The 27,271-nt window shown below is 31.6% G+C and overlaps 3 protein-coding genes and 1 long non-coding RNA gene across 7 annotated transcripts in view; 1 reads left to right on the forward strand and 3 right to left on the reverse strand.

Annotated features, from left to right (window-relative positions):
• The window catches only part of LOC111711550 (inner centromere protein), a 76,005-nt gene that overhangs the window by 13,824 nt on the left and 34,910 nt on the right, over positions 1-27,271 (forward strand). The window lies entirely within an intron of this gene.
• LOC111711558 (major facilitator superfamily domain-containing protein 12-like) lies at positions 363-25,644 on the reverse strand. Of its 4 annotated transcripts, XR_002767279.1 has the most exons (9): positions 25,517-25,644; positions 23,854-23,975; positions 21,425-21,517; positions 18,548-18,660; positions 17,628-17,775; positions 16,457-16,522; positions 16,019-16,049; positions 885-982; positions 363-445 (listed from the first exon to the last, which is right to left on the reverse strand). XR_002767279.1 is itself a non-coding variant. In XM_023485948.1 (8 exons), exons 1-8 carry the CDS (start codon positions 25,637-25,639, stop codon positions 953-955), a joined length of 726 nt encoding a protein of 241 aa, XP_023341716.1. In that variant the 5' UTR covers positions 25,640-25,644; the 3' UTR covers positions 884-952. The 4 variants fall into 4 exon arrangements, 3 of the variants coding, with proteins under 3 accessions (XP_023341716.1, XP_023341732.1, XP_023341724.1); XM_023485948.1 differs by lacking the exon at positions 363-445 and having other exon boundaries at positions 884-982; XM_023485964.1 differs by lacking the exons at positions 363-445; positions 885-982 and adding an exon at positions 4,715-4,806.
• On the reverse strand, positions 983-2,408 carry LOC111711591 (serine/arginine-rich splicing factor 6). The gene is made up of 2 exons (XM_023485985.1): positions 2,301-2,408; positions 983-1,605 (listed from the first exon to the last, which is right to left on the reverse strand). The coding sequence occupies exons 1-2, from the start codon at positions 2,307-2,309 to the stop codon at positions 1,306-1,308; spliced, it is 309 nt and encodes a 102-aa protein (XP_023341753.1). The 5' UTR covers positions 2,310-2,408; the 3' UTR covers positions 983-1,305.
• Positions 2,731-3,765, reverse strand: LOC111711597 (uncharacterized). The gene is made up of 2 exons (XR_002767289.1): positions 3,672-3,765; positions 2,731-2,771 (listed from the first exon to the last, which is right to left on the reverse strand). It is a non-coding gene; the product is annotated as an uncharacterized LOC111711597 (long non-coding RNA).

Raw genomic sequence — 27,271 nt, forward strand, 5'->3', positions numbered from 1 at the left:
CATCTATATGTAAAGAAGTAGTTCTGTTTATCGTTAGTATGTCCAATCATAACTACTGAACATCTTGACCGATTTGCCTAAAATTTTGAATAGTGAACTCAAGAGCAAAGATTTAATATGTTAGGCCTTTCGAAAAAAAAATAAGTAAGGACAATGGCTCAGAAGTGGAAGAAAAAAAGTTATTTTTGTCTTGTTTTCTTGGAATATGAAGAAGGATTCCATTTTTTTTTATTTCGGGATATCAACTAAAGTTCATTCCGGTCAAGTTTTATTGGTACCTTAGTGAATCAAGCATGCCCGTAACTACTTTAAAATTTAAATGTAAACTAACCAAGTGAAGGGTGGATTCCTTCTGAATGTTGTAATCGGATAGAGTTCTTCCATCCTCCAGCTGCTTTCCAGCGAAGATCAATCTCTGCTGATCTGGAGGGATTCCCTCCTTATCCTTAACAGAAAATGTTCTTTCATCTTTCTTTTGTTTAGTTTCTCAAGTTTATAGAATAAGTAATCCGATTCCTCAACTTTAACTTAGTCTACGTAATTCAACTATTTATTGCAATTCATAAAATTTTAAATGGGGTTGACTTATGATTTTAATAGTAGGGTTTGTTTTCAACTTGATGAGAATGACAAATTGGGTTTCAATCAGTTGATAAGAAATTGGACAAAATCAAACCGACGTTTATATTTTCTTGAAGTCATATTCTCCAATTTGTAAATGATTTTTTTTTTACTAGTTTTGGTGCCATTTTTAAATTGCTGAATGAGAAAACAAATATTTTTAAAGTAAAAATAACTTTTAATGTTTTATGTACAATTTTTATTAAAAAAAAAACATTGAAGTCCTTGGACCCGTGAAAGTACCGCTGTAAGAAAATTTGTACCTGGATCTTGGCCTTAACGTTTTCGATGGAGTCACTAGCCTCAACCTCGAGGGTGATGGTCTTACCCGTCAGGGTCTTAACAAAGATCTGCATGTTCTCTGAAACATTTACGATGAGAAACAAATTTTTAGATGCCCAAAATGAGTAATTTCCATATATAACAATTAAGGAATTATTGAAAGTTTCCACATAACAATTTTGAAAATCAAATGCAGAATTACTATAACGCGATAATTACGGTGTTCAATTTGCTGCTGTGGGGCTTTTACAATTTACAGAGTACAACATTTAAACGGAGACTCGAAACGTCTCTGCTTTGTCAATAATTGAGACGAGTTTTGTTCCGGGTCCAGTTGACGAATCAAGAACTATAACGAGTACAGCTGATGTATCTGTAACTGTACCGATTACAGCTAATGGATTATGAACGGGATCGGGATCGAGATCTTCGGCTCTTGGATTTGCTTCTGGATCTGTCCGACCTAGACCTGGATCTACGGGAGCGGGATCGAGATCGCCTGGACCTGGACCGAGAGCGGCGGGACCTCGAGCGAGATCGGGATCGGCCACGTGATTCTTCCACCAACTTAATTCGGCGACCATCGACCTCCTCTCCGTCGAGTTTGTCTAAAGCGTATTCCATGTCGCTCCTGGAGCCGAATTCGACTACTCCCTCTCCAGGGCGCTGATGATGAGTATTGGTGTAGGTTATTTCTCCAGCCTGAACAAAAATATAAAAATGTTGGAAAATTAGTGAATACTTTAATCTTCCCCCTCCTGTTCCTTATAACTACAATGATCGACCAAAAATCTCGACTGTGTGCGTCCTTATTATCAAAGTTTCAACTTGAGGGAGTGGAGGGCTCGCATGACTAAATCCTTTTGATAATTTAAGCCCTAAGTTTTTCAATTTCCCCGAAAGGCTATTTATTCTTATTTTATCTTCCCATTATTGCCGCCAGTTTTCATTTCGGAAACCTAACCGATACCTAACCAGTACCTAACCAGTACCTAACCGATTTAAGTGTAAATTCTTGAGAGTGAGAAGGGATGCCTAACCAGTACCTAACCGATTTGAGAGTAAATTGTTGAGAATGAGAAGGGATGCCTATTGAAAATATTCCAGTGTGACTATTATCTCATGTAAAAATCACAAGATTGAAAAGGTAAAGCTAATATTTAAGTGGAATATAACTAGATCTTAATAAAAATAATTTAAGAGCACTGATTTAGAAACATCTGCCATATGTTGCAACGACGTAATGAAACAAGGCTTTAATGATACGAAATAATTATTTATGATTTACCATTCTTTTTACTAAAAAAGAAAAGTTTTTTGCCCGAATTTATCAATAAAAAACATAGGGTAAATATACACCCTTGTATCAGCATTTAAATTTTTTACTTTATTAATACCTGACGCATGAAGTCCTTCAAGTCCTGCCAGGATGTCTTAGTTGACAGATTCTCAACAATCAACCTAGGAAAAATCTTATTTTATCAGTCAATCTTATCACAATGGACTAAATTAAGACGGTCGTTAAGAAAAAATTCCACGGACATTAAACCTATGACAAGCATAAAAGCGACGACAGTTGTATTCAAATTAAACATACAGGGTGTCCAAAAAAACATGGAAATTCAGTGACGAATTCGATATCGTCTTTCTTATGAATTAGCATTGTAATACCTAATTTCAAAAGCCATAATATTATACTGTCTGCTTGAGTTTATTTTATGAAAAGGGTAAAAGACTGTAAAGAAGTGTTTATAATGTCTCCGCAAGATGAACAGTGAATACGGACAAGTTTACTCTGTTTGTAACGATTCCCTTGCGTGTTCTAATCTCAGCCTACTACCACCAAATTCTCGCGAGCCATCCAAGTCCTGAATACAAAGCGTAAAAACAAATATAATTTACAAAGAAGCTATGCGCCTGATTTCAAAGAAATAAGAGAACAGTACAATTCAGTTATAATGGAATATTCAGAATCTTCATACAGGGTGTCCTACGAAACAATCTTCGATTTAAAAACCGAGGGTGAATACTGTATATTCCCCCCCCTCCAAAAAAAAAATATGGATTTTTCGTGCTGAATTGGGAAAATAAATGACATTTCATGGAAAATAATTGATTTTTGAGAAAAGTATAAAAAGATTGAAAAAAAACTCGACTTGATTTCCCATTTCATTTTTCTTTTCATTCTCAATTCTGAAAAATACTGATGTAACCCTGATTTCAGAAATTCACAAAATACTTCCAGTCCTGGCATTTCCAGAATTTGGTCATATTTGTACTAATTTCCTCGAGATATGAAGATTTTCGTTTAAAGTTTGGCAGTATCTTTTATTTACCATAATTGAAAAATTCTTAATATCTCCAGTAGTATACACAGCAAAAATGCCAGGACTAGGAGACTTGAGCTTATAGTTTCAAAATCATACTCGTTTCAGCTCAGGGTGGACAAAACTTGAAGAAAATCCTTCTTAAAAAAATTCGGAAATTTTCAAGATATTAGTAAAAGCCGTACAATTAAGGGGAAAAATCCATAGAATCCATACATTTTGTAAAATTCTGTAAAATGCGTACATTTGAAAAAAATGCGTACAATCCGTTATTTGATGTTTCGTGGGACACCCTGTGATACTTTTTGGTTCAAATATTTCGTCTGGTCCATCATGGACTTATTTTTTATTTAAAAATTAAACACTTTCTGAATACAGAAACCCCCCCATTTCTTCCATGATAGTGGTTTTGATGGTATCGTAAAATTGATTAGAACTAACCCTAACTGCATCCTCTGCGTCTCTTCCGTCTTCAAACTCACAAAATCCGTAATTGCCCTACATAGAAAATTATCAAGTAAATTAAAGATATATACAGGGTGAGTCAAAGAAGTGTGATTTGTAGCGCCTGGTGAAAAATTGTACCTTTTTTGTGCAACTCTCCTGTATTGTGTTTTTTTCCATATTTATTTAATTTGTATTTTTTTTTGGTTCTTCAATGGCCCAAAAAAACATCCTAGAACCCTTTTTTCTTTCAAAATCAAAAGTTCAGAAAAACAAAAATGTGTAAATAAATTGTTTCTATCGGAATTTAAAATTTTAAAAAGAATGAATCACAGAATCTCAGAAAATTTGCAAAATTGTAATTAGGAAAGAAAGGAACTAGAGAATTTAAATAACTTTCATTAAAAATTAGACCAGAACTAAAAATTGCGAATTTTCTTATCACAATTTTGCGAATTTTCTGTGCTTCTTTGATTCAATCTTTACAAAATGTTAGATGTCGATAGAAATAATTATTTAACACATTTTTGCTTTTCTGAACTTTTGATTATTAGAGAAAAAGGTTAGCAGATTTCTTTTTGGGCCATTGGCGTACCAAAATAATGCAAATTTTTTTTAAAAATATTGAAAAACACCATGCAGGAGAGTTGCACAAGAGATGTACAATTATTCAACAGGTGCCGCAAATCACTTTTTTTTTGACTCACCCTGTATATATAAATACATATATAAAAAGAATACAGGGGGGAGAGAGGGGTTGGTGAATAGCATTTCCAAGCTTTGAGGAAAATATTGCGTCATTATGGATTTTAAGATAAAAAAATTCAAAACCGTGAGAGAAGGTAACATTTTAACAATTAATTTTCCCTCCTTTCGAAGTTTCGACAATACAGAGGAGAGGGGATGGAGGGGTTAGAGAATAACATTTAGAAGATTTGTGGATATTAGTTAAGAATTTAAAATATAACAAAAACTAAACAAAACCATTGGTTTTTCAGGAGGAAACATTTAAAAACCTCTAAAAAAAAGTAGTAGCCGTAACCCCTGAAGAGCTTCTCAATATCACGATCCCTGATATCTTCAGGCAGGTTTCCAATATATACTTTGTAGTCGGACATCCTGACTAGGCTACCTGCAAACATACAATATCGTTTAAGCAATGATTAAAGATTTCACAAATTTGGAGATATTTCCAGATTACACCACCAGACAAAGATCTGATGATGTGAAAGTAAACCTTCGATTCCACAGTTAATACTTTGAACTTTTAATATATATGTTTAGACCATGACTTGAGTCAAAGTTACACATATAAGTACCCAGACTTGGCTCAGAATAACTGTCATGTACACAGTTATACCATGTATTAGCCCTGAGCCCCTCCCCCCCTTTGTATATTTCGTTTTTAGTCATTCATTAAGATTTAATATCTCTATAATCGCTAGTGTTCCGATAAATATAAGATAAGATGTTTTGAAATACCTTGGGATAGCCCTAGCTAGACCCTAAAAGAAGTCCTCGGAACAAAGAAGTCCACGAGTCCAAGTTAACAATACTCTAGGTCCACTATAAGACCAGACGGTCCACTGTAAGACCAGACGTTCCACTTCAAGACCAGACTTCACAAGTCCACATTTAACCGATAACTTATCCACCAGACCAGACCTTAACCCCACTCAGCGACCGAGTGAGTCCACATTAAGTCCCCTAAGTGCCGTGGAGTCCACGTTGAGTCCCCTATGTACCATAAGTTTGATAAGTCCACAATCCCAGCGTGAGAGCTTAGTCCAGATGTACCAGACATTTTTAGTCCACAAGATATATACCAGACCACCCTCAAGTTACCAGTAGTCCACTATTAAGACCAGAAACTGGAAACAGTAAGTTTGTGAACGTAAATATCGACTAAAATATAACAATTTGGCGTCTGACTGAAAAATGTTAACTTTACAAAATACTTACTTGATACAACTTTTAACTATTAAATTCTAGACTTGAACAAAAATCGTAATGTTGCTTAAATTCTACTGTATTTGAAGCCACGCAACTAGCACGAAACGATTGCGGCGGCCATGTTGAAATTTTAGCTAAAGCCTAAGCGAGCTACGCACGTGAAGCAGTTGAGGCAGGTAGATATCTCACAAAACAGTTGAGGTAGCTAGATAATTCAAAATTTAAACTTTTTTTAAATTTTATGAACAATTTAATTTCGTCTGAACATTCGCATTGAGTTTAAAATTTAAATTTTTTGGGGAAAACGCTTAAAAGATATCATCCTGAAATGTCGTCTTTCTTTATAAATTATGTTAAAAAAATATTCATCAAAAAAGGCTTTTAAAGGGACTGCACAAGTAAATTCAAGTGACCTTGATCTGATCAATAATGTGGAAGATTGTTATTTTCAAGTTAAAAGTTGAATTCACACAATTTCCCAGCCAATTGTTTCTGTATCAAGAAATCCGCAAGTCACTCTAACAGAGAAACCACAATTGAAAATTATCAATTTTTAAAGAGGATTTAATTAAAAGTCGCTTGAAATTATGCCTACATTCCCTTTTAATAAATAAATATATATTTAAAGCCAAGTTTATTTTCAAATTTACAAAAAGAAGCAAATGCATTCCACCATTTAAAATGTTTAAATTTAAGAAATTTTCCAAGAAATTTAGCAATTTAAGAAAATCTTTGCAGTATGAAGTTTTCCTAGAATAGAAGGAAGATATAATTGACGCAGTTCGCCCTACCATATGATTACATGCTTTGCAGACGGGTACTTCATTTGAACAAGAAAAATTTGTCCTATGTACATTTATTGCATATACAATAACCTATTCTAAATATTTAAATTACAAATGGAGTACCCGTCTCTGCAAAGCATATTTAATCATATGGGTGCAGTTATGGGTAAATTCCTAAATTCCCCTCCCTAACTGGGAAACAGTATAAAATGAAGGAAAACAGGGAGAAATCCCCTATACCCTTCTTCCTACAAACATCCTTATCTCTCTCCTATACCTGCTCCACAACTCGATGTTAAAAGAACTATTTGGAAAGGCCTTAAAGTGTAAAAACAAGAAATAAGAAGCAAGAAGAAAAAATTAATTGAACAGAAAATAGTGGAAGGGAAATATCTTGACAGTAGAGATGGGTGCTTGCAGCTTAAAGCAAGATAAACAAGAAAGAAGAAGAAAACTTTGAACAGGAAAAATTAGAAGGGGATTTAAGCTTTACAATATCTACTTTTTTCACCGATAGCGAATAAAGACAAATACATAAGATAGCAGATGTCCCAAGCAGCGCTCAGCCCAGAATGTCTTATTCTAACCTAACCCTAAATATACACCCATTTTGTTGAAAATTGTTGAAATTGAAGGCTGTCCTGGCCACAGCGCATTGAAATTGCCCTAACCTAACCTAACCCTCAAATAGTACACAATAAATATTTTTTGGTTAAAAGTAGTTTAAATTTTGGCCATGTAATAAATTGATAGGACCTGGTGGCCTCTAGCCTGTCCTAGCCGCAGGGCTTGGCCCAGAAAGTGTCCTAACCTAACCTTAAATATAAAAATTGTTAAATAAAATTAGCTAGTAACTAAGTTACTCGCGAATTAATCAATCATAATCACATTCACTAAACATCAGATCAGTCTGGTCAAGCGCGCAACTAGGGGGGGCATGGCCACCCTAGCCTGATTAAGGGGGCATGCGGCATGCCCCTCCCTTAAGAAGGCTTGCCCCCTCCCTGTTATTTAGCGATTTATGAATTTCTGGTATTTTTAGATATTTTCACTATCAGTTCTGCCACTTATTATAATATTGCATAAATGACCTATGTTCATGCGAATATCATGAAAAAATTCTGACTTAAATTTCGTATTAATGCGAAATTTCGTCCAAAAAAATTAGTTATTTTGAATGAATGCACCTGTTGTGCAAGAGAATTGACTGTTTCGTGGAAACCCTAACTAGAAGAACTGGTACAAGTAAGCATTACACCTGGCACAACTTCTACTTTTGAACCTTTGAGGACGGGGCAAATTAATTAAGCCTGTATGGTTTGATGTATATATTGGACGTATAGGCGCTATGGGGGAGGCTTGAATAGTTATTTATTATCTTGTAAACATATGTAAAATTGAGTAAATAAAGTATGAATAGATTCAATCAGTTTTTTAATCAATAATTTTATCAATATCTTAGAGAAAAAATTATTATGAATGAAAGGAAGTAAATAATTAGGTTATATTATCACTGAAAATACTTGTGATGTATTTTTTTAGACTTATATGTTAGTTTCAATTCTATCCAATACTTTACTTATAAAAGATATTTTAATATAAGAATATAGAATTTAAGGTTTTATTTTTGAACAATCTTTATGCAAAAAGTCATCCATTTATTTCTTGCACTCTAGGTGTTGGGACATTTCGTAAATAAGAAATTGCTTGAGTTGGCCAATTTTATGTAATAGTTCAGACAAAGTAAAAGTTAACGTTTTATCTATGTTGCATTTCGATTTAAAATTTTATGGTTTGGTTTAAAAATTATATTCTTTGATTTGGCCGCCTTTAGGTAATTCATCACTGTTTAACTCTAGTTCATTTCAAGTACCAGGCCGACTTTTAGTTAGCTAGAGAAAGCTGTTCAGGTCAAATACAGACTACATAACGGGACAATACGCAAAATGAAGGTTACGTGACACATATAATACCACATAATTTGTTGCTCTGTTCTTTATGTAAAATAGTGTTTAAATTGTTATATCTAAATAATTATACTGTATAACAAATATAATACATATATTGTATGCATAATGCATCTTTATATATATATATATATGAATAAGTTAATATTTGAATGTATTAAGTCTATTTATTGCCTAGAAACTCAATTTATATTCTATAGGCTTTTCAATTTGCCCTTTGTAAGAAATTATCCAATAAATTGTTGAAAATAGAAAAACATTCATCTATTTATTCGCGTCGAAATCTTTAACTAGATTAAATCCATTAGATTAAATACAAGCGTTGAAGCTAGGAAAGACATGGAAAGTTGCTGCTTGAGAAAGTGCACAGTTAAAAAAATAGTTTCCGCTTGGAAAAATTCCTTTGGGAATATAACTATCGTTTTTCCAAAAAGGCAGTTTATATAAAATTTGTCTTTCCTTAACGATCGTTAACATGATTGTCAATAAAAAAATTTTCAAAAACGATAGTTTTTTCAAAAGCGATAATTTAAAAAAAACAATCGTATAAAAACGGTTGCAAATCGTTTTCAAAAAAGATTGTTATTCGTTTTCTAAAAGTTCAAAACAAGTGGGTCGTTTTCAAAAAGGATTATTTTTTCCGAAATTAAAACTAGTTAAAAATCTTGTCTGTTTGACGTTTCAAGATTTGTGAAAATAGCTTACAACTAGCTAAAAATCTGTCTTGTGTGACGGTTTGAAATTTGTGAAAATACCTAACATCATTAAAACTAGTTATAAATCTTGTCTTGTGTGACGGTTCAAAATTTGGAAAATTACCTAACATCATTTAAACTAATTAAAGACCATGTCTTGTGTGACGGGTCAAAATTTGGAAATTACCTTACATCATTAAAACTAGTTAAAAACCTTGTCTTGTGTATTGTTTCTCAAACTTTGGCTCCGTATGCATTCAAGATGATATGTATACATCTTTGAAATTATAAAAGTATAAAATTTTCGCAAAAATCTTAAAATATTTGCTGTTCTTTTTGTGGAAGAAAGGAATCATAAATTTCTTCATTTCATTTATTTATTCAGCACTAATTGGGGAACCAAGCTTTGCCTGGAAAAAAATCTTTTTAAGAGCATTCCAAGCTCAGAACATATCCCTGTGGAAAATCAGTCAAAAAAGTCGGAGTTCTGATCGAACACACAAACAAACATAGATTGAAACTTTATATAAATAGATAATATGTAATACATTTATTCACAGAAATAATCTATCTGACAACAGGTACAGGTATTAAATAATCAAGCAAAGAAAAAAATATATAATAGATTTGACATACATCGTCTTGGATATTTTAGTCCATGATATAAAACATTCAGATTCAGACATGATAACAAGCAGTATTTTGCCAAATTCATTTTAGAAGATGCATTTTTTCATATCCAAGGCTGTAAAAAAGTATGTGTGGCTGCATGGGCCCTTCAAAGCCAATGCCAATACTTCAAAATCGGACTAATTTCAATAACTCACCATGAGTCAAAGTTTTGGTCCTTCTCCCAGCAAACTGTCTATTTTATCACTATTTGAATAATTAAACTTTTTTTTTGTTTTTTTTTTCTCTTTTATACATTTTAAATATCTTTCTATCTTAATGTTACACTCATCTATTTATCTATGGTTACACTACAATATACTAAGTTGTCAATATTGAATCAAATATTTGAAATATTTTGTGTCAAATCCATTTTTTTTTAATTTCTCAGGTTTATACTAAATACCATTTATAATACTTTTCACTTTTCTATTTCTATAAACGAAAAATATTAGTAAACAAAAGATTGATCCCACAACTGCTGAACCACCTAAACAAAGCAAAGGATCAAATTTAGCTTTTGTTTTGAAACAATTAATTATCGTGTGTTATTATATATTATTTATGGTACTACTGCAAGTATACAAAATTATACAACAATTTCATTTAAATTCTTCGTAATTAGAAATTATTAAAAAAAAGATAAATTAAGAATTTTGTATGAATATCCTTTCATTATCCAAATGTTGGGTTAATAAAAGATTCAAAATGATAAAGTAGTATATTTTTATTTTATGAACTTTACAACTGCAAATACATAATTTAACTGCAATTTCATGAAAATTCTTCGTAATTAACTAACAAATATTACAAATTAAGCAATCAGTTTCATTTTCAATTCTCTGTACTAATCGAGATTAATTTCCCGACAAAACTATTTCATTAAAAAGTTGGTGATACAAATTACATCACCGTCTTTGTCTATTAAATTTTGTTTATTATCAAATAGATGTTCAAAAAACTCAACAAAAAAGCTTGAAATTTTTGAGAAATCGCAAAAAAACGCTTTCAAAAATAATAAAACACAAAAAGGTCAGTTTTATCATAAAACCTGTATCAGAAAGTTCCATGAAAGCTCGTGATAAAATTAGAGATTCAAGAAAGCTTTTATGATTATTTTAGAGGAAAAATTTAATATCCGATAGATTTAAGTTTATTTTTAGTATCTAAAATATTGCATGCAAGTAAATATCAATATATAGAAATATTTAAGAAACATTAAATCATTTATGATTATTTTTTCATGGAAAATTTAGATCAATCTACGGACATTTTTACAATGATGCCTTACATTGATCGTTGAAACCTTAGATTTAAATTCAATTTTAATTACTAAAGTAGACTTTTTTCGTATATACTTTCTGTTATAAATTTTAAAGTGTTTCAAAAACCGAATGCCTTGTTTTCAATGAGAGACCAAAAGTTTACCCTTGACAAAGGTTTTGAGGGTGGCTTTAAAAGTCTAGACCGGGTCACTTAAGAATTATTCCTATCCCACACTGCCTTCTCAGAAAGCTCTACTAAATTTCTACCAGTCCGACACTATCTTTGTTTGTAACCGTGTCTCGGTTCGGTTTAAACTTTGATGGCGAGGGCAGACTTTTTACTGTATCCAGATTATCAAAAGCCTAATTGACCTACCCCATTAACTAGGTTTATAGTGTTCTAAAACTTTCCCCTAACAACCCTTTATCTTTAAACTTTAAAAAACAAGTTTTGTTTTTCAGAACAGTAAAAACGTCTCATCCCTATCGTTAGGGTCTTGTAAGTTAAAAAAAAGTATTGGCGTTTTTATGAGGATTGAAATGTTTATATTTACTTGTTTTATTTTTACCTGTTACAGTAAACAGTACAGTTCTGAAAAATTTAAAGCATGTTGCTTCTAAATTATATGGTTGATCACACCCAGGCCTGAAAATTTAAAATTAGAATATCCAAGCAAAAAATAATATTGATATATCTAAAATTAGATATGAGATAAATGCATATTTTTCTATATAAGATAAAGATCAATAAAAAGTATTTTTTCATATTAAATATGCAGGTGCACCTTCTCAATATTGGCCGAATAAAATTTTCTTTATCACAGTTCCTGTATCAACACAAAGTTGTTAAAAGCGTGCTAAAGCACTCTTAGAAATGTGGCAAAAATGTTGAAAATTGCCATGCAAAATTACGCGCTTTAGTGAGAGTAAATTAAATCAGCATGCAGTCTAAAGTCAGACCGCGTCAACATAGTTACACCAGCTAGCCCTTCTTACAGAGCTAAGCCAACTATATTAAACCCTGCCGTATGTGTAGTGGGCGGGACAGTACAAACTAGGACCATAAAGGTCGGATCAGCTCAGATTTAAATACACATGAGTTGAGTGTGCAGACAGAGTAAATACTTGGCTTACCCAGTAATATCTAGATTCGGGGAAGGTGTAGTCATAGTGGTGATGTTCATGGGTAAACCTGCTGTGGTTCCCATATCTCCAATCTCAGAGTTGTAAAGCTGAAAAACAGTGTATTAAAGATCTCAAAGCACCACAAAGATAAAGAGAATCGAAAGAAAACTCTTATTGTTTTAACGGGTCCAATGCACGTGAAATACATCAATTGTTGCAGTGTACTCACTCGTCACTACTCAGACTTATTTTACTTAATAAGTGCATCGGCAATTGCATAGAAATCAATTTTTTAACAACATTGGTTTTGCATACAATTAAGGAATTAATAATGCACTTTACTAAAATCTACAAAAGAATGCCTTGGTGGTTAAAATTTAATAGAAAATTGAGCTTTCAACAGTGTAGTTTACTTTACAATATAGTGCTCATAAATCACAGGGGTCTTTTTTTGGTATTATTTTACATGATAAAAAATGTCAAATATTTAATCAGACATTTCTTAATTCAAAGAAATAAAAAAGACGAAAATCATTTCACAGTATTCTAGTTACCATGGACTTATGATAGAAGAATGTTTGGACGTATGCTGTAATATGATTAATTCCTTCTAATGAATGCTTTTAATTCTTACAAAGTATTGGAAAAACTCCTAAGATCCTTTTTTTACTAAAATAACATAAAAAATTAATATATAGAAGAATGTTTGGACGTATGCTGTAATATGATAAATTCCTTCTAATGAATGCTTTTAATTCTTACAAAGTATTGGAAAAACTCCTAAGATCCTTTTTTTACTAAAATAACATAAAAAATAAATAAATAAAAAATGCTTTTTTTTTACTTTCAGACAGCTGACTTCATTTTGTATAACCAGCACAGAGATTCCATTGGCAACCTTCAAAATTAGAAAATAAGAATTCAACATTTGTCTAATGTCAAATTTGAAAAGTTCAGTTTCTGGACGATTCCTGATAAAACGTTTATTTTTAAAAGGTTATTTCTGCGAAAATTAAACTTTGTTTTTTTTTAGATTTTGTTATGATACAATGAGACCAAAGAGACTAGAATATATATTAGAGTGGAATTTACTAGAAAAAAGTGTAAAACGGCCATTTTGTTGTACTGTTTCTATACTGCAGGTGTACTTCACAAATTTATGCTGTATAACCTTTTGGACCCTGGAATATCATTTTCTTGTCTATTTAGGTTTTGATTTCTAACAAGCTTTTTTCAAATTACAAGTTTACAAGTTAACAAAGATAAGCTGTTAATTGACTGCTTCTCTTTGTTTCCATGTTTTTGTGTAATCAAGAGGTTTTGGGAGAAATCGAAATTGAAAGTCGTCTTTATTGTTTTGATATATACGACTACGACTGTAGTAAACTATTTACTTTTTGACAAAATAAAATACACATATGAGAATGTTTGACTTTTTCCTATTTAACTTCTTTTTATAGGACTCTCTGTAAAAAAAATCAAAAAGTGGTGAATTCATATTGGTCTATTCCCTTATCCATTAGTGACATAAGTCCATAAATGAACGATGCAAAGTCAGTATTGGATCCAATCAGATTAGCAGTCAGGGCCAAACTAAAATAAATTTTATTAATTTAGTTAAAATAAATATTTTAAAAACCTGGTTTTGTATTGTTAAGAAATTTAACGTATCTGCATACAAAAGTAGTAATTTCTTTTGTTTGTCTGTTTGTATGTCTGATAAAATCTCAGAAAATCCTGAACCGATTTGCCTCAAATTTTTACTGGGAATTCGGTAGAATTGAGGGGAAGAAAATTGTATTTTATTACTATAATGTTACCTTTAAACTTACTCTTCCATGCTTGTGCGTAAAGTTAAAGCTATAGGGAGCAATATCCTACCAGTAATTTTGTTAAATTTAGCCTATCCTTTCGTAGATTTGCAGTGTACCTTGTGATAAGTAGAAGAGAATTAGCTGCCCCGTATATGATTGACACAATAAATATTCCATATTTAAGAAAAAATCCTCCAACATCAAGATACAACCAAACTGCAGCACAGGCTCCAACTACACCTCCTAGACACCAACTCAACTCCTCGGAGAATAATCTACACATTAGAAACATTTTTTAAAACGAAGAAAAACGATAGTTTTTGGTTCCGTTTTGTTACTTACAAACAAACAAACCTGCTTTATTATAAAATAAAACAATATTTAAACATACAAATTTTTAACAAGTAAAAAACAGAAACCAGCCCGATGACCTAATAGTCGAGTGTAGTCGTACTATTTTTTTTAGTTCGAACACTACCCCCCCCTTTGATACCTGTACAAAGGGGTTTAGAATAGGGCACCGCCCTCTTACCCCCCCTTTATGATATTCCAGGGCCCAAAAGGTTATATAGCATAAATATGTGAAGTACACCTGCAGTATGGAAACAGTACGACAAAATGGCCGTTTTACACTTTTTTCTAGTAAATTCCCCTCTAATATATATTCTATTCTCTTTGTTTTTAACTGATGCTATTCATCACTTGGCAGTCTAGTATAACAAAAACCAATATACTAGCTACTTAATTATGTAAATAATATTTTGCAACCAAAATGTTAGTTTCATATCTCAACAAAATAGCTCGTAATAATCAATTCAAAATAACGTTTAACAAAATTTCCGACTGATCCTGTGTAACTGGTCAAAATTGCGTAAAATCTGCGAAATTACTAAGCTTCAATTGGATTAGGCAGATATCATATTGACAACTGCCAAAAAGGGCGATACTTACACGTTTATTGGGCTAGCCTGTAAACTACCTGAAGATAAAGAGGTATATAGGACTGGGACAGATTAACAAATAATCTTGAAGCTGTGTAAACGACACCAACCTGATAATATAAGAAAATTTAAATAGAAAACGTTCATCTAAAAGGGAACTGTAAGCATATATATATACTCAAGTGACCCTTCATGCAAACTTGAAAATTTGCCCTTGACACCTTCATCGGAAAATAATAAAAGTATAAGATATTGTCATTTTTTGAGATTTAAAATGTGTTAAAATCTGATAATTAAACCACAATTAGAAGTTTCAAAAATAATAAACAATAATATCTAAATCATATTTAATTCATATTTGATCAGACAAAGATGTAAATAGTACCGTTGTGATTCGGGCATTGCCATTTTTGCATTTAAGGGTCACTTGAAATTTCATTTACAGTCCCTTTATGATAGACATTTTTATATTCAAGAGACTTTTCGTAACTAAATTTGTTCAAAGAAGAAGGTGGTGCACAGAGTAAACAGGGGAGGGGGAGGGGGCAAAGCCCTATTTCTTTTTGAAAAATACAATTTAATAAATAATATTCGTATCATTTTATGAAACCTATTGTTTATAATTAGATAGATGGGTTATAAATTGCTAATGACACTTTCCAACAAAGATGTCACTTAAAAGTATAATAGATATGTCCCTTTATCTAAATGATGAGTTATAGATTTTAAAAAAAGTAAAAAATATTTATTTATGAAAAATAACAAAAACATACAAAAAAAAGTGTTTCAGGAGAAAATACTTAAAAACCTCTAAAAAAAGAGGTTGTGGGAATATTTCCCCCCAATTCTAAAAAAAATATAAAAATATAAATAAAAGGAAAAGGAAAGGATAAGGAAAGTTACATATTTATTGTTTAAACTATATTTAATATAAATTAGTGGCGGATTTAGTTGTTACCAGATAAAATTTTGGATTTAGAAGCCATTGAAGATAGCTTTTCCTAGAACTACTTAGATTGGAGCCTAGAGCCTGAAAAAGAATAATCTTAAATTTATTTTTTTTCATTAGTTTAAATTGATAGATAGATAAGTAGATAGCAATTCTACAGAACAGAGAAAATGCAAATTACCTCTTGTTGAAAACTTCTTGTGTCTGGTTCCCTAAAAAGAACAAAATTATTAGAAAAATAGCGATAATTTTTGAAATTACAAAATTTTGATACAATAATTTCCAACTTCTCAAAGCAAAAATTTGCCATTTTTGAAAATACAACATTTGAATCCTGAAAAGAAATGTAATAAATGATTGTCTTCTCTCAGGGTCTAAATTCGGCATAAGGTATGAGAAATTTTAGAATAATCTCGATTTTTAACGATATATTTATTAAATGTCGGCCGTTATTGTTAACGGTTGATCGTTTCGTTATCGATATTTATAAACTTCTATCCAGTGAACGGAGTTGGGGTTTAAAATTCAATAAATACAGAAGTCGCCATTATTAACACAACTACGGTTTATTCCTTACTAGACCCCAAAAAAAGATAACATTTTTTTAAATGCCACAAACCTAACTAAAATATGAAAGAGAGCAGTGGTAACACATCCCACTCCTACTCCAACCAACATAACATTTCTAAACAAAGTAAACAAATATTTAGAATTTTAAACAATTTATACAGTTAAAAATATACATCCTTGTGTTAAAAACCTGTCAAAAATTAGTGTAGATAAGTCAACCAATCTAAAACTCTGATAGAAGTACAAACATAAAAAGCTAGGTCACTTTTCATTGGCTGGATTTGGTTTTAGAAATACCTATCAAAGTGGTAGAATCAACAGAATAAATCAACAGAATGATAGAAATGATAATAATATGTTTAACAATAAAAAATCATTAATATTTTACTTTTGATTAAATAGCGATTTATGATGCAATGTTCGATCTTAATCTTTTCTAAATTTACTGATTATTTTATTTTTTAGTCGAAATCCCGACGCGTGAAGAGTGTCTTCTATGGAAAATCAACAGCCAATCAGAAGCAAGATAATTTTGCATTCAACCAATGAGAGAACTGAGAAATTGCAGAAATTCAAAATCAAGAGTTCATGCATATTCTGCATAAAATTCAAAAGTGTCCACTGTGGATATTGAGGTCAAACGATCAGGATTAACGATATATCCAGCAAAAAAGTCCCAGCTTAATACAAATATAACTTTAGGAAAGATGAAAAATAAATTCTGCTTATAAGAAGATTGAATGATGCTAAGATCAATAAATGTTGTCTTTTCCTTTCATGTTGAAAACTATTCCAATTCTATAAGATATTAATATTTGTCAAGTTAAATCCTATCACTATGTACTATGTTCAACCAATTGAAATTATCAATACAGTTAAACCTATCCTATGAAGCACTAGCTGTGATCTAAGATTGGAACTCTTGGATTGTGGATATCGAGATCAATGATCTGGGGTTGAAGAGAACTTTGAGGTATGACTTGGTGATTTTGCGTACATAAGCTATCTATGTTTATTTATTTATCTATGGGTATGGCTAAAATGAAGATATGGAAAAGTATAATTTGTATTTATCCTAAAATTAAATGTGCCCACAGTAGATATTGAAATCAAGGGATCAGGAAAATGGCTAATATGTTCATTTCTTATTTGTTAAAGAAAATAAACAATGAGAATCCATTGACATTGAACGAGGAATTATTTTTTTTCTGAAGTTTCACCTGAATTTTTCTGAGTCCTTGGATGATATGTCATTGTTTCCTCCTTCAAGACCAAAAAATAGCCAGGTTACAGCGTAGACAAGTACATTAGCAACCACAGTTCCAAGATATCGGAGGGAGGTCAACAATGTTCTCGTCTCTCCTTTATCTTGAATAAAAATGGTTTTACAGTTTTCATAAAGAATTCTCAATCGATCATGTGTGGGCTTGCTATAGCTCCATTTTTATTTGGTAATTTTTTCATAATTGGGTTATTCCACCCCTGTTCTGCGTTAAAATTACATAATATTTATATTTGCATTATGAAATATTTAAATTTGAATTATTTACTATGTATGTTAGGTTATTATTGTAATATTATGTTTTGATTTGATATTGTTATGTTTATATTACATATAATAATTACGTTCAATTTATGTAATAATTTCGTTTAAATAAGGTAAAATTTAAGTTTGAACTATGTAATATTATCTTTAGATTACATAATGTTTAAATTTAATTGCGTAATTTTGTTATAGATAGGTAATATCATTTAACGCACCAGACAGACTTTAAGCTATCCAGGGCAAGCTGTACAGTACATATGCAGACTAGAGTCGGCTAAAACGGGGGTTCACCAAATGAACCAAGGAATGTAGACTGTACATTGTCTACATACCTTGAAATGAACCTCTCTTTCTTGAGAAAGTAATATTGTGATATTCTCCTACACACTAAACTAAGCAAGAGGGCCGGGTATGCCAAATAGGCCTATGATAGGCCGGGTACTGCAAAAAAGTCTGGCCGCGCCATCAAAGTTGAAACCAGGACGACTTTGGCATGGTTGGTCCAGAACATGCTATACGCGCATCACAATAGCTGCGTCGGTACAAGGAGTCGGTCCAGGTCGAATTAAAATTGACCGTAGTCGTCGTGCCTACCTGAAAGTTGAGTGACCAATGCTAAATGAGATATTTGAACACACGCCCAGCCAAACTGGAACAGGATGATAAAACAACTATAGTAGAACATCTGGGTTCCTCGTAGGGCGGTTCTAGAAAATGGTTATGACAGTAGTTTGAACTTTTAAAGCTAGTACTTCATTTTTTCATGTATGACCAGGATTTTAAAATTATTTGAATTTCCCCTCTTTGTCTGTTTGGTTGTTGGTCCCATCTTAGTGGAAATATTATGACAAATCACCAGGTTCCATTTCATGGAAGATATCATGCCTTATATTTATCTTCAAGAACTTTGTTTGAAGGAAAATTCAAAGAAAACAAACAATGTAATAAATTAAACAATCTGACGTCAGCATTAGTTTCCTTTACATTATCTTATAATTAAAACAACCAACAAAATCATCATATTTAGGTTTATTTCTAATTTCAATTAGTTCCAATTTTTCAGCAAATTATTTGAAGCAATGAATCAGAAATTTTTATGTTTTTTTTCAGGAATAGAGACTTTGCCACAAACTCTGATTTTCATATCCCTTTATCTTTGTTATTGAATGTTGTAGATCTTAGATATTTCTAACTTTTAAATTCTGTATGATCAAATGATGTATTTTTTAAATATCTAGGGTTTACAGCATTACTTAGAAATTTGAGTTCGTGGCAAAAACTGAATTTCTTTGCCGTTATATTTTGAGTATTTAACCATAGATTAAACAATTCGCTGAAGTATCTTGCAAACTTATCGAATTCTCGCATAAACATTAATACATATTATAATCTATCTACATAAAAATTTGGCTTGTCTGTCTGTTTGTCTGTTAGTTTTTATCCAATAAACGTCAAAACGGCTGAACCGATCGGTCCCACATTTTTTGTGGGACATCTAGGGAGCCCAGGGAAGGTTTAAGAATCATCAAAATTTCAAATATTTGTCTCTATCAAAATTCGATCGTCATTAAATTNTTTCTTCTTTGTTTTAAAATGTAAACAAAAAGAACAAGTTCACAATTTATATAGAAGATGGGCGCGAAGCGCCTTGACTCTCTAGTAGTAAATATTTAAATAATAAAACTTTAAATAATGAAACAGTGAACAATAAAACAAGTTTATACATTTTACAATGTTTACACTTAAAATGTTTATTGTTAAGTTGTGGGATTGAATTCTGTAAACTCCATAAATCCTATCCCTATTGGACAATGCTTGTTTAAAATGTCTATGCATAAAAAAGATTGTTAGACATTTTTTTCAGAACTATGAAGTTGAAAAACTGAAGTTATAGTTTTAGTGTTCTAATGTCAGCCGTTATTTAGAAAAAAACGTGATAGGGTTAAACGATGATCCAGACCAAGGACCATCTTTGAAATAAATTTATTCAAAATTTTTTTCTGCTGAAATTCCATTTTTTTTCTGTAACTCAGCAAAACTTAACAATAAGTAGCTTACAGTAAATTCACTATAGAGGGTACAATTTAAATTGTACCAAGTAAAGTGTACAGTGTACAGTTTGAAATGTACAGTGTACAGTTTGAAATGTACTGTGTACAGTTTGAAATGTACAGTGTACAGTTTGAAATGTACTGTGTACAGTTTGAAATGTACAGTGTACAGTTTGAAATGTACTGTGTATAGTTTGAAATGTACAGTGTACAGTTTGAAATTTACAGTGTACCAATTGCAAATGTACAATGTACACTTTACTTGGTACAATTTAAATTGTACCCTTTATAGTGAAATGTACATGTACATATTGAAAATGTACAGTGTACAGTTTGAAATGTACAGTGTACAGTTTGAAATTTACAGTGTACAGTTTGAAATTTACAGTGTACAGTTTGAAATTTACAGTGTAAAGTTTGAAATGTGCAATGTACAGTTTGAAATGTACAGTGTACAGTTTGAAATGTACAGTGTACAGTTTGAAATGTACAGTGTACAGTTTGAAATACACAGTGTACAGTATACAGTGTAAGAAGTATATTGTAACTAGCCTTAGAGGGCGCTTCGCGCCCATCTTCTAAATTAATTGTGAACATGTTCTCTTTCTGTACATCGTAAAACAAAACAAAAATAATTCGCGGATTTTCACAAAAAATTTCGTGGATTTTCAAAATTTTAAAAAATTTAATGAAGATCGAATTTTGATGGAGACAAATATTTGAAATTTCGATCATTCATAAACCTTCCCTGTGGTCACGTGATGTCCCACAAAAAATTTGGGCCCGATCGGTTCAGCCGTTTTGACGTTTATTGGATACAAACAAACAGACAGACAAGCCAAATTTATATATAGAAGTGCAAAATGCACATTGAGGACAGTTTAAAAACTCTATAATAGGAATTAAGTTATAAAATTGAGCATGAGACAGAAAATTTTTGGAGTTTAAACAGACCCATTATTATTAGTGATTTATTAGTGATTGATTGAATTGGTGTCTAGAAATCAAATAGTTTAAGTTGACACTTATTTAGTTAAAGCATTAATCTAAAGAAATGAGCCTGTTTACACTGCACATGATGTTCCCCCCATGCTCATTGGACTTTTAAAAGTATTTCAGAGTTTTCTGGTTATCACTGTTTATTGTTTAGTGTACATTGTGCAAGTATATTAACAGCTCAATCACCTTGAGGGGGAGCTTAGAAAAATTGTGGAAGAGGAAGACGACTATGAGACTCAAATAATAAAAACGTCCAATCCAAACAATTTAAAAACTTTATGACTAAAATTGATTTCAAGCATACTGATAAAACTGAATTACATATAAAATTGACTGACTGTAGTAAAACTGTCAAATATATGAAATTACTTGTTAATGTCGTCTTCATGTTTCACAATGTATTGGCTCCCCCTGTACTTACTCGCATCCTATGCAAGGCAAGAAAATGAATGGAAAGCTGACCAGAACACAAGCAGAGCCAATCAGATGCCAAGATTTTCTCCCGCCATATTTTCTGACGTAAAAATGTGTTATAAACATGGGGTAGGGGGGGGGGGGTCTAGAACTCTCATTTTTGACATTATCACATTGACATGTCTTGAATAAAGTGATAACCAGAAAACCGTGGAACAGGAACAATACTGAAGTGCATTTTTGGTGTTACAAAGCAAACAGCTTTACTAATAACTTATCATATCACTAGTTGCAGTGCAGTGCCTCATGTTCCTTGGGCTATTTTAAGTGATAACAATTGAGGCTAAAAGTCTTCTTCCTATTCCAGAGTTTTCTGTTTATTACTGTGTAAAACATATTTTAAAGAATGCTATTTTAATGCAATGCAAAGGAGGTTACCAGACGGTCGAAAGGTCGATCATTCATTTAAAAACACCTTTTTTGTCATTTGTTAGTACTCAACCATTAAAATTTTTAAATGAGCTGGCATAGAAAATTTGGCCATGAACTATATCACAACACCATGCTTATACTGAAATGCCTTTTTAAAAAATGCGGAATTCCGCGTAAAAGTAATTGTGGAGTACAAGACAAGCGAACAGGGGGAGGCAGACGTCCATAAGCCACACGGTTTTTCCTTCCATGCCACATATTAGTTTTTTGTCTTCCAGCAGTTATGAGCCACAATCGATACCACAGCAGATGAGTATTCCGGCAGTTATTAACGTTTTTGAATGATAAATTTAGCGCATTGAAATTGTGATTTTCAAAAATCCAGCGACGTCATACATACATCACAATGATATACATAAAGAACTTAATATTCAAGTTTTAAATTACAATATTGACGGCTCGACTCCTTTTAATGTAAACTGCTTAGCTTATTTTCCCCAAAAGTAAGTTCAATCTTTCTCCATAAATGGCTTATTTTTGAAAACATTATGAACAATAAAAATGATGCACCAGAACATATTCTTAAAGTTCAAAGGGCGTCCATAACCGAACATATTCCCTATTTAACAAGAAAATTGCAAAATATAATATTATTTGTAAAGTTCAGTTAATGTGCAGTAAAGATTGTGATTTTTCTTATCTTTTTTTATTCTACAGACTATTCCTAACAATTTGTCTTAGTGCCCACACAATGCGTAAAATTTGATGTCAAATGTTCTTTGCAAAATGACAAGCGGTTTATAATCTAAAAACACAATTTATTGATCTGTAATAAACTTCTTCAATTTCTTTAAGATAATGTGGTCAGGATTAAAAAAAAATTGCAATTTCAATGCACTAAATTTATCATTTAAAAACGTATGAAAGGGTGAAATGTTATGGCATATGGCAGCCTGCCTCCCCCCATTCGGCAAGCAAATTTGTGCGCATTCTTGCACGAAAGTTTGCTTTCACTTGAAAAACAATTTTTTGGGATTTTAAAATAACCGGAGGTATTTCATTAGTTTTGGTAAACTTCAAAAATTTTAAATCTAATCAAAATTCTTAATATCTCCGGTAATATCGGAAGCACAACAAAGACAGAGCACGTTTTGTAAAAGCCAGGAAGGACTAGGAAAAGTTTGTCATTATGGTTTAACAACAAATCCCGCAAATAATTTCAACGATCAAAAACAACCTTAAAGTAGTATTCTAGCTGTCATGTTTCCTGGGACACCCTGTTGATAACGGTAAGCAAATTAATTATTAAACGATTTGAATATTTATTTAAATACTATTCATTATATCTTCACGATCTGTTTTTTTAAGAATCTACATAGCTTTTAGGGAGCCCATACAAAACATATCGTCACTAAAATTATCACCGCAAAACTTAACACCACAAAACTTATTAAAACAAAACTTATCATCACAAAACTTATCAAACTACAAAACTTATTAAAATAACTACAAAATTTGTTTTTAAAAACATTTTTACGTTCTGTTCTGTGACCTTCGCTTGTATCTAGATTTATTCTTATCTTGGTGTCCTGGAACACCTACTCCCAAGCTATCCTCCTTCATAACCATGTCTGCCCAGAAAGGGGCTGGGAAACTGATAGTTTACCGAATTTTCTCTTAAAATTCGCGGATTTTTAAAAAATTGTTGGAACATTTCCATGAATTGAAAATTTAGATTCATGAATTTTATTGACAAGTTTTGAGTTTGATACGTTTTGTAGTTTGATAAGTTTTTTAGTTGATAAGTTTTGTTTTGATAAGTTTGGTTGTTAGATAAGTTTTGTAGTTTGATAAGTTTTGTGATGATAAGTTTTTTGATGATAAGTTTTGAAAAGATATGTTTTGTGGTGAAAAGTTTAGTTTTGTATGGGCTCCGCTTTTAGGCTCTTATATTATACGTCTTTTTTATAAATAATAAATAAATGATTTTTGTTTTCAAGTGACCTGCAAAAGAATAAATTTGATAGTTTGCTCGCCAATATTCCAACAATAGTCGTAGATATTCCATCTGCTATTTGTCCAACCAGTAACAGAACTCCACTATCCACTGTTTGAAAATATAAAACCTAAAAAAACTCGATTATATACAACAACAAAAACAAATAAACAATTGGAATCCTTGTAACAAACTCAAATTTTCTAATCCTTATATCTTTGAAACCTGATAGTGTAAAACTTTGATATTTAAACTTTTGTCTAGCAGAAATTCATAATTTGAAATATCTGAGGTCACTAACATTTAGTTGCAAAGATATAAGAATTAGAAGATTGTACTCTGTGTCAAAGACAAAAAACTAGAATATTTAATTGAACACCCCCCTTGTCCTCTGCCACAGTCTAGTATGCCGAGTCCGTTAGCGCCGGATCCAATCAGGGTTCAGTTATGTGTTTGTTGTCTATTCTGAACCAAAAGAAATAGTACATGGCGGTAACATCTATCTTTCTATCTAGCTCATTATCCAATTAGAGATAAATCATTATATCGGCGCTATAGCAGTAATTGGAAATATTTATTTCTACTAAAACTATGGTAGGCAGAGTATTTAATTGCGAGGGTGTCCATGAACAATTAAATGAAAACAAAAATGCATTGTTCGCAAAGAGTAAATAAAGAATAAAAAGTTTTGTTAAAACATTTTGACGTTTGATATGATTGTTTTGAATAATTATTCCTTGGTCAAAGTTCAAATAATTTATGATTCAGAAGTACAAACATTGATCAGCTGTATACGCAAGATAAAAATCCTAATGTAAATAAACAATTTTTTTAGACTTTTTAAATTTAAAGCCAAGCCTCTAAACACTGTACCGGTCCATCTAACGAGGGGAGAAAGGCAAACCACAACAATATCTCTGCCGAGCCACATTATCACCATTTCCTCGTCCTAGCCATCTCTAAATGATTTTTTTTTCTAAAATCCGACCATAAGAGATATTTTCAAAATATATTTTTAGATATTTTTAAAAATTCGATCACATCATTGTAAAAATTAAATATTAAAATTTCCCAAAAAAGTTTAATTTGTGAAAAAATGAGAAACGCAAGAATTTCGGGCTTGGATAAGAAAATGAGAAGAATGTGGCTCGGACGAGAAAATTGTTGTGGTTGGCTTTTCTCCCCTCATCTCACTGTAAAGTGAATATTATACTGTGCAGTGTACGGGCCAAAGTGTACAGTGTACAGACCAATTATGTCCAAATTACTATATTAGGTTAATGCATTTAAATGGTTTCCCACAAGGATGAGACAGTAAAGACGACCTGAAACTTTTTAAATCTGACAATCACAGGGGTTAAATTAGGCCCTCCTCTTTGAAGTCTTTAAAGAAGTTTCAAAGTTGCAGGAATTTATATATTTAAGGAAACAGACAGTGCATATTCCGTAGAGTCGTCTCTGAAGTCTCATCCTTTGTGGGTAACCCTGTATATGTGAACTTATGTAGATTTAATGTCAAATCGAAAATACATAATATGCGTCATATGATTACGCATCTATTGTTCACAGCTGGAAACAATGTGCTGCAAAGACAAAAAAAAGTTTTAATGGCAATTAAAAAAGAAATACGCGAATCCGTTCGAGTATGCTTGCAATACCAAACTAACTGACCTTTTGAAAAAAAAGTAGTAAATAGGTGAACCACATTGATGCACATATATCATTAAAAATATGACCAACGCCATATCCTAGGATTGTACTCCAGGATAAATCACTGCTTTTCAACATATTCATTATTCAACTCTGAAAAATAATTATTTTCTAAATGAGGGCAAAACGGCTGGAGGGGGTGGGGGTTTGTTTTACAGCCTCCCCCCGTTTTTTTCCTAAATAACTTAAAAACGGCTTTAACGCTTTAACTTCTTCTCTTTTTCAACGTAATAGTTGCGAACAAATTTTGCATAGGACGAAGGACAGTCAAATGTTGGGGCGGTTTTTAAAAATCAGAATTTTTTAATATCTATGATTTTTTGCAATTAGTAAATCATTTGCTTTATAACAGAAAATGCATATGTAAAATTTCTTAATGTCGTATTCCTTTTCCAAAGTATTAGTGGGTTTCATCAAACAATGGCAAATCAAAACCTTTAATGTCCAAGAAACATTTATAAGATTTGAAATTTCACAAATAGCATGTTACAAAAAAACTCGTTTACACTTTAGACAGGAACTAAGTTTTTTTTTTCAAATTTACTAATCCATATATCTTTCTAACTCGATGGTTTAAACATTGAATATTTCAATATTAATGGTCTACGACATCGGGTTGCAAAGATATATTAAATGAAAATTAGAGTTTTTGGCATAAACTCATTTTCTTTAAACTTGAAATTATTGTTACGCTTTTGAAATTAAAACTCAGCCCTCATAGTCTAACGTTTTATGAACAACATTTTCATCAGACGTATATCTAACGTTAGACTAATCAATTTAGTATTTAGAGAAAAGCTATGAAACGTTTTGATTTACAGAATTACATTTTTTTAAATGTTATACGTTACATTATTGAAATTTTACTCTGTAAAAAAAATTTCGTTTCCTGATTATTAAAATAATAACCCATTTCTGCAACGTTGAATTTTTCATTATACTATAAGGGAAAACGTTTCAAAACGTTTTCATAAACAGTAATGCATTTTTTAGTTTTACAACGTTACACTTTTTATAAGTTGAACTTTGAAATATAAATCCTTTCGTTACGATATTCAATCAATTCACAATTCATTTTTCAAACGTTAGACTTTCAAGCTTCCTTTGGAAACAAAACATTTCTTTACGTTATGGTCAAAAAAGTTGTAGATATTAGAAAAATAAAGTTACATTTCCACAAAACGCTAACGTTGGGGGCATATTCCTCTAACCTTAACGTTTAACGTTAAAGTTAGGTATGAGCTCCTATAACGTTAACGTTTAACGTTCACGTTATATAGAATATAAACAAACGTTACACATTAATGTAACGTAACGTACAAAAACGTACATTTTACGTTACGTTACACTATCGTTGACATCTCTACTAGTTTGACATCAAGATTTGATTACAAGGTTTTATGATGAGTTTGCATTGGTTGAATCTTCCAAGATTTTATTTTAAAGTTTTATTTCAAGGTTTTATTTCAAGGTTTTATTTCAAGGTTTTATTTCAAGGTTTTATTCAAAGGTTAAATTCAAGGTTTTATTTTGAGTTGAATGATTCCAAGGTTTTGAATACTAAGCTTGCATTCCAAAGTTTGATCCAAGGTTTGATTATAAAGTTGCATTCCAAAGTTTGATTACGAGACGAGATTCTAAGGTTAAAAGCCGAGGTTTGATTCCAAAGTTTGATTCAAAGGTTTGATTCAAAGGCTTTATTCCAAGGTTTGATTC

This window comes from Eurytemora carolleeae, unplaced genomic scaffold, assembly GCF_000591075.1.
Source record: "Eurytemora carolleeae unplaced genomic scaffold, Eaff_2.0 scaffold15, whole genome shotgun sequence".
Taxonomy (NCBI): Eukaryota; Metazoa; Arthropoda; class Copepoda; order Calanoida; family Temoridae; genus Eurytemora; species Eurytemora carolleeae.